The sequence below is a fragment of the Stomoxys calcitrans genome, chromosome 4 (genome assembly GCF_963082655.1).
Source record: "Stomoxys calcitrans chromosome 4, idStoCalc2.1, whole genome shotgun sequence".
In the NCBI taxonomy this organism is placed as follows: domain Eukaryota; kingdom Metazoa; phylum Arthropoda; class Insecta; order Diptera; family Muscidae; genus Stomoxys; species Stomoxys calcitrans.
Genome location: NC_081555.1, coordinates 100867717 through 100874108, shown reverse-complemented (window position 1 = coordinate 100874108; position 6392 = coordinate 100867717). Strand labels below are relative to the sequence as shown.

General features: G+C 40.3%; 2 protein-coding genes across 2 annotated transcripts in view; both read right to left on the bottom strand.

The window, feature by feature from the left end:
• LOC106083204 (putative uncharacterized protein DDB_G0282133) overlaps positions 1-4710 on the bottom strand; it is a 210164-nt gene extending 205454 nt beyond the window's left edge. Inside the window, exon 1 of the mRNA XM_059367216.1 lies at positions 4635-4710. The gene's annotated coding sequence lies outside the window, so the exon portion shown is untranslated. The remainder of the gene's footprint in view (positions 1-4634) is intronic.
• A 61-nt stretch (positions 4711-4771) lies between these two features.
• LOC106083213 (uncharacterized) lies at positions 4772-5712 on the bottom strand. The gene is made up of 2 exons (XM_013246102.2): positions 5234-5712; positions 4772-5161 (listed from the first exon to the last, which is right to left on the bottom strand). The coding sequence occupies exons 1-2, from the start codon at positions 5604-5606 to the stop codon at positions 4773-4775; spliced, it is 762 nt and encodes a 253-aa protein (XP_013101556.2). The 5' UTR covers positions 5607-5712; the 3' UTR covers position 4772.
• Positions 5713-6392: the final 680 nt, after the last annotated feature.

The following is a 6392-nucleotide window of genomic DNA, read 5'->3' as shown; positions in this document are numbered from 1 at the left end:
TGGCTAAGAACGAGATACAAGTAGCCATCAACCAGCCAGACAACCTGTTAGCCAAGTGCAAGTCCAACTGTTGGCATTAACAAAGAAAAACTTCTCATTACGTTGGCCTTGAGGTAAGTCATTAGAATTGATAGAATTTATTGAGAACAAAAAAGTGACCGTTGGAAATGTGGGTATTTCAAAGCATGATCACAATAACCAGAACAAAAAAGAAGAAAATATTTAAATATTAAACAACTAATTAACGTTCCATTAAACAATGAAAGGAAAAAAAATAAAATCAATTAGCAATGAAACTTTCACTATCTCTCTAGCAATCGCAATTGCTAACTCCTTCACTCGGAGATCTAAGATTCATTATAGGCAGTGCAATTTGCGATTTTAGCACGACCATACCAATGGGGAGAGAGGAAAAACTTCTATTCCGCAGAAAGTAAGAGCGTGCAAAGTTCGGCCGGGCTGAATCTTATGTACCCTCTACCATGGATCGCATTTGTCGAGTTCTATGCGCAGTATCTCTTTTCAGGCAAACAAAGACTAATGAATAAGGACTGTTATGCTATTGGAGCTATATCAATTTATAGTCCGATTCGGACCAGAAATCAATTGAATGCAGAACATTGTGTAATATTTCACTACATTCGGATAAGAATTGTGCCTGGTAGGGACTCAAGAAGCAAAATCGAGAGATCGGTTTATATGGGAGCTGTATCAAGCTAAAGATCGATTTGCACCATATTCCAAACGTATATTGTACGCCATGGGAAGAGCCGTTGTACAAAATTTGTGCTATATCAGATGGATATGCGCTCTCTAGAGGCTCAAGAAGTCAAGACCCAAGGTCGGTTTATATGGCAGCCATATCAGTTTATTGACCGATTTGCGCCATACTCATCACAGTTTTTGGAAGTCATATCAAAACACTTCACGCAAAATTTTAGCCAAACTGGATGATAATTGCGCCCTCTAGCGGCTCAAGAAATCAAAATCCAAGATCGGTTTATATGGCACCTATACCAGGTTATGGACCGATTTGGACCATACTTGGCACAGTTATTGGATATCATAACAAAATACTTCGTGCAAAAATTCATTTCAATTCAACCAGAATTACGCACTCTAGAGGCTCAAGAAGTCAAGACCCAAGATCGGTTTATATGGTAGCTATATCAGGTTATGGACCGATTTGAGACATACTAGGCACAGTTGTTGAATATCATAACAAAACATGTCGTGCAAAATTTCATTCCAATCGGATAAGAATTGCGCCCTCTAGATGCTCAAGAAGTCAAGACCCAAGATCGGTTTATATGGTAGCTATATCAGGTTATCGACCGATTTGGACCGTACTTGACATAGTTGTTGGATAACATAACAAAACACGTCGTGCAAAATTTCATTCCAATCGGTTAAGAACTGCGCCCTCTAGAGGCTTAAGAAGTCAAGACCCAATATCGGATTATATGGCAGCTATATCAGGTTATGGACCGATTTGAACCATACTTAGCAAAGTAGTTGGATATCATTACAAGACACGTCGTGCAAAATTTCGTTCCAATCGGATAAGAATTGCGCTCTCTAGATGCTCTAGAAGCCAAGACCCAAGATCGGTTTATATGACAGCTATATCAGGTTATGGACCGATTTCAACCATATTCAGCACAGTTGTTGGAAGTCATAGCAAAATACGTCATGCAAAATTTCAGCCAAATCGGATAAGAATTGCGCCTTCTAGTGGCTCAAAAACTCAAGATCCAAGATCGATTTATATTGCAGCTACATCAGGCTATAAACCGATTTCGACCATACTTCGCACAAATGTTGGAAGTGATACCAAAACACCACGTGCAAAATTACAGCCAAATCGGATAAGAATTGCGCCTTCTAAAAGCTCAAGAAATCAAGACCCAAGATCGGTTTATGTGGCAGCTACATCAGGCTATGAACCGATTTAGACCATACTTAGCACAGTTTTTGGAAGTGATATCAAAACACTACGTGCAAAATTTAGAATCAAATTGGAGGAGAATTGCGCCCTCTAAAGGCTCAAGAAGTCAAGACCCAAGATCGGTTTATATGGCAGCTATATCAAAACATGGACCGATTTGGCCCATTTACAATCCCAACCGACCTACACTTATAAGAAGTATTTGTGCAAAATTTCAAGCGGCTAGCTTTACTCCTTCAAAAGTTAGCGTGCTTTCGACAGACGGACGGACGGACATGGACTTAAAATGTCACGATGATCAAGAATATATATACTTTATAGGGTCTTAGAGGCATTTTCCGAGGTGTTATAAACAGATTGACGAAATTAGTATACCCCCATCCTATGGTGGAGGGTATAAAAAGGAAGTGAAAACACGTGAGTGGGAGCGAATTGAGATGTACAGGAGTCAGAATGAATTCCGGAAATTCAACCAAAGAATTAAACATCAAACCGATGGTTTTGGTGCAGGCACATGCTCCTGCAGAGACAAAGAAGGAAATATGGTAACTGACGCAGATAGCATGCTGAGAATATGGAAAGAACATTTTTCCCCACCTGCTAGTGTCCGACGTTGGTGGCGAAGACAATACCGCACAAGCAATTAATGATGGTGGTATAGAATGTTTACCTACTAGTCAGAATGAGGTTCAAGTAGCACTGACCCGACTTAAGAACAACAAGGCAGCAGGTGCCGACGGGTTACTCGCTGACCTATTTAAGACCGGATGTGACACGCTGATAAGGCGTATGCATCAGCTTATCTACGCAATCTGGCTAAAAGAACGCATACCCGATGATTGGAACCTCAGCATACTATGTCACGTACACAAGAAAGAAGCCTCTCATGAGAATTTCCATTCGCCGAGCATCAACATGGATTTTTTAAAGACTGCACAGCACAACAACAGCTTTGGCTTCAATCCCATGGCAGCCGGTTGTACGTACCGGATTGACCCTATGGAGTTCTCCATCGGCAAGGGCTGCCGCCTCAGTGTACAACACACTGCTACAACAACAACAACAACAACAGCTTTGGCTTTAATCAACCCAGGTCATGTGATAGGACGGTCCTCGTGGCACTGGACCTATCGAAGGCATTCGACACGGTCAGCCATGCCAAATTATTTGAGGACATCGCCAACACATCCCTCCAGCCAGGCCTGAAAGGATGGGTCGCGAATTATCTGTGTGGTCGCCAGTCATTTGTGGAATTTAAGAATAAGAAGTCGAAACATCGTAGAGTGAAACAGGGAGTTCCCCAAGGTGGGGTGATATCTCCGGCACTGTTTAACCTCTACCTATCCTCCATTCCACCCCCAGCAGATGGCATAGAGATCGTATCATATGCGGACGATTGTAAGATCATGGCATCAATCCCCCACCCATTGATGACATCTGCGATAGGTTGAACGTCTACCTCAACGAACTTGCCTCATATTTCGCTGCAAGAGATCTGAAGATATCCGCCACCAAATCTTCAGCCACATTGCTCACTACAAACACGCGTGAGCTGAGCTGACTGTGATGGTCGATGGAGAAATGATTCCGACCATCAAGTGTCCCAAAATACTTGGCGTCACATCTGACAGCTCTTACACATTCTCCCCACATGACACAACAATTTCCGATAAAATCAAAAGTAGAATCAAGGTTCTCAAGTCACTTGCTGGCAGCACTTGGGGTGCAGACAAAAAAGCCTTATTGACCACGTACAAAGCAATTGGCCGGTCTGTGGTAAGGTATGCAGTGCCAGTGTGGTCTCGTCAACTTTTTGACACGCAGTGGAATAATATTCAGATCTGTCAGAATGCCGCCCTCTGAACTGCGACGGGCTGTCTTCTAGGTTCTCATGTGGACCACCTCTATCAGCAGACAAAGATCCTACCAGTGCGAAGACATAACTACATGCTGTCTAAGCAATACCTTTTGGGATGTTATCGCAGAGACCATACAATTCATCATCTTGTGGATAGATATCCACCGCCCAGAAGCCTTAAGGTAGATCATAATACATGATGTAGAGCCTGAGGTTCAGCTCTACAAAAGAGAACCTCTAGATCAAGCGGCATATCAAGCAGGTCTAAACAACATTCATGCAGACACGGTAGCAGATGCGATAAACGGCTACTGGGTGAATGTAGTCCTTGGAGAACGACCGCCTCCCATTGCATTTCTGAAGAAATTTACCTTCCCCAGCTAACCAGAGTTGTTCTGGCTCAATTACGTTCCGGCAGATGCAGCATCCTCAATTCCCACAGAGCAAGGATTGATGCCGACGTGTAAGCTGTATGTCCCGATTGTAACCAGGGACCAAACGATACACGTCACCTGTTTAACTGCCCAGCCAGACCCACACGACTCAGACCCTGATCCCTTTGGACGCATCCCATCTTAGTCGCAGACTTCCTGGGTCTAGACACTCAACAGAATTAAGCAGACGAAAGATAGAAGACAACAAACTGCTACAACAACAACAACAATAACCACCTGAATACATATAGAAATCTTCGTTTCTATATGCCTTTAGTAAAAACTTTTTCAAATGTTTCTTTTTATAAAAAATATATGCCAACCTCAATTCTAAAAAAATAAATAAATGATAAATGACTATAAGAAAATACTTTAAGTACATATTCAAACTTACAATTTACGTTGTTGATCCTTTTTGTTAATTCTGTCTTGCATTTCAAACCCACTGCTGTTTTCAGGTTCTTAAAAATTATCATCACAAAAATTGAATTGAAAAATAACACCATATCTTGCCTTATAACACTAGCCTAGTTTAACTTTCAGCATTAACTTTTTTATTTGCTTTCTTTTCTTGTAGTCTCTTCAACTTCGTTTCTTTCTTCTTAATAAAATCACTTTTATCCAGATTATTTTGGAAGAATGTAGTCTCTTTGCGTGCCTGTGACACTTCAGCCATCAGACGTTGTTTGTGCACTGCCTGTTCATAGTTCATACGTTCGGTAAGATGGCACCATTTGAAACGAGGCAGATATTTCATGCTCCAGAGGTAATCAAAGAATTGGGATTTTTTTCGTGAGGAGATCTGCTTATTGTTGAGTAGAGGTACAATTTGTTTGGCCACACGTTTGGATTCGAATTCCACCCATCCTTCGGTGAAATGACGGGCAAAGGGTTTACGTTTTTTCTTCTTTTTATCGTCCCCTGAAAGAAGTCAAGTATGGTTTCGAATTATGGTATGGTTTTCCTTTATTGTAAATCCCCATAGATACTTACCACCTGGCAGCTTTTCTGGCTGTAGATAAACACGTCCAATGTTTCCATATTCTCCCAGAAATTCTCGTATGCGTGTAACATTCATGTGTTTGGGTATATTGGATATATAGATGATGCCTTTTTTTCGTTTCTTTTTTGGTTTATTGTCACTTGTTTGAAAATTGGCCAAATCCATTTCATCATCATCATCATCGTGTTCCCCTTCATTTTCATTAGAGCTTTCATGAGCTAACCCGGTGCCATCGTCTTCCTCTTGGTTTTCTTCCTGTTGCTCTATTTCAGCATCTGACATTTCAACTTCATCTGATGCAGTTTCTTGTTTGGTTATCGATTGTTTCTTTATTTTCTTTTGTTTTTTAAGTTTAACCGACATTTTTCCTTTTAAAGGTTTCTTAAATTTTGTTATTTGTAGGGATTTTTTCTATATTTTTGTGACGCAAATGAAAAATATCAAAACAATATTCTGACAGTTGCTTTCACGTGCACTGCAGCCTATGAGCTATCGATAACACTGTTATCGTCCAAACACAAGGTGATTAAGTTAGCTAAAAATCTCTTTAAATATCAACAGGGTGAACATTTGATTTATTTTATTTGAGCACTTAAGCTGGCACATTTGATGCATGGTCATTGTAATAGTATTAGTGAAAACAAGGGTGTATGCGTCACGTGTACACATAACTTACAGTCATGGCTGAAAAATCAAAATAATTTGATTTTATTTTTGATGAATGGCGTCTATCGATTACCGCTTGCAACGAAATGTGTCATCATCGATTGACAAATATTGAAAAACTCGTTCTGTGGCAAATAAAGTTACAAAATGAGAAGTAAAGTATGAAAAATTAAACAATACCAAACAAAACAAAAAAAGAAAAAATGCCAAAAAAAGGTACATTTTTGGCAAAAGCTGTAATCAACACGTACACACGATGAGTACGATGATGACATGCCATCTAAATGGTGCATTATTTTGGTTCTGTCCAGTGCAAGTCAGATGTTCTGGTTAAAATATCAGCATAAAGTTGGTAAGTTATCGATAACATTCAGCAATCGACTTTCAGTCTTCTCATACAGAAGAAGCATGTAGGATATTTTTCAGGAGACTGTAACCCATGCGGCTTTATCATACCAGCCTAATATAGTCCAGTACAGATGA

Bases quoted from the DNA above. Each gene is read 5' to 3' on its own strand.
- LOC106083213 (XM_013246102.2), bottom strand. From the start codon at position 5,606: ATGTCGGTTAAACTTAAAAAACAAAAGAAAATAAAGAAACAATCGATA. The intron at 5,162-5,233 runs GTAAGTATCTAT...GACTTCTTTCAG, and splicing joins GCCAGAAAAGCTGCCAGGTG to GGGACGATAAAAAGAAGAAA.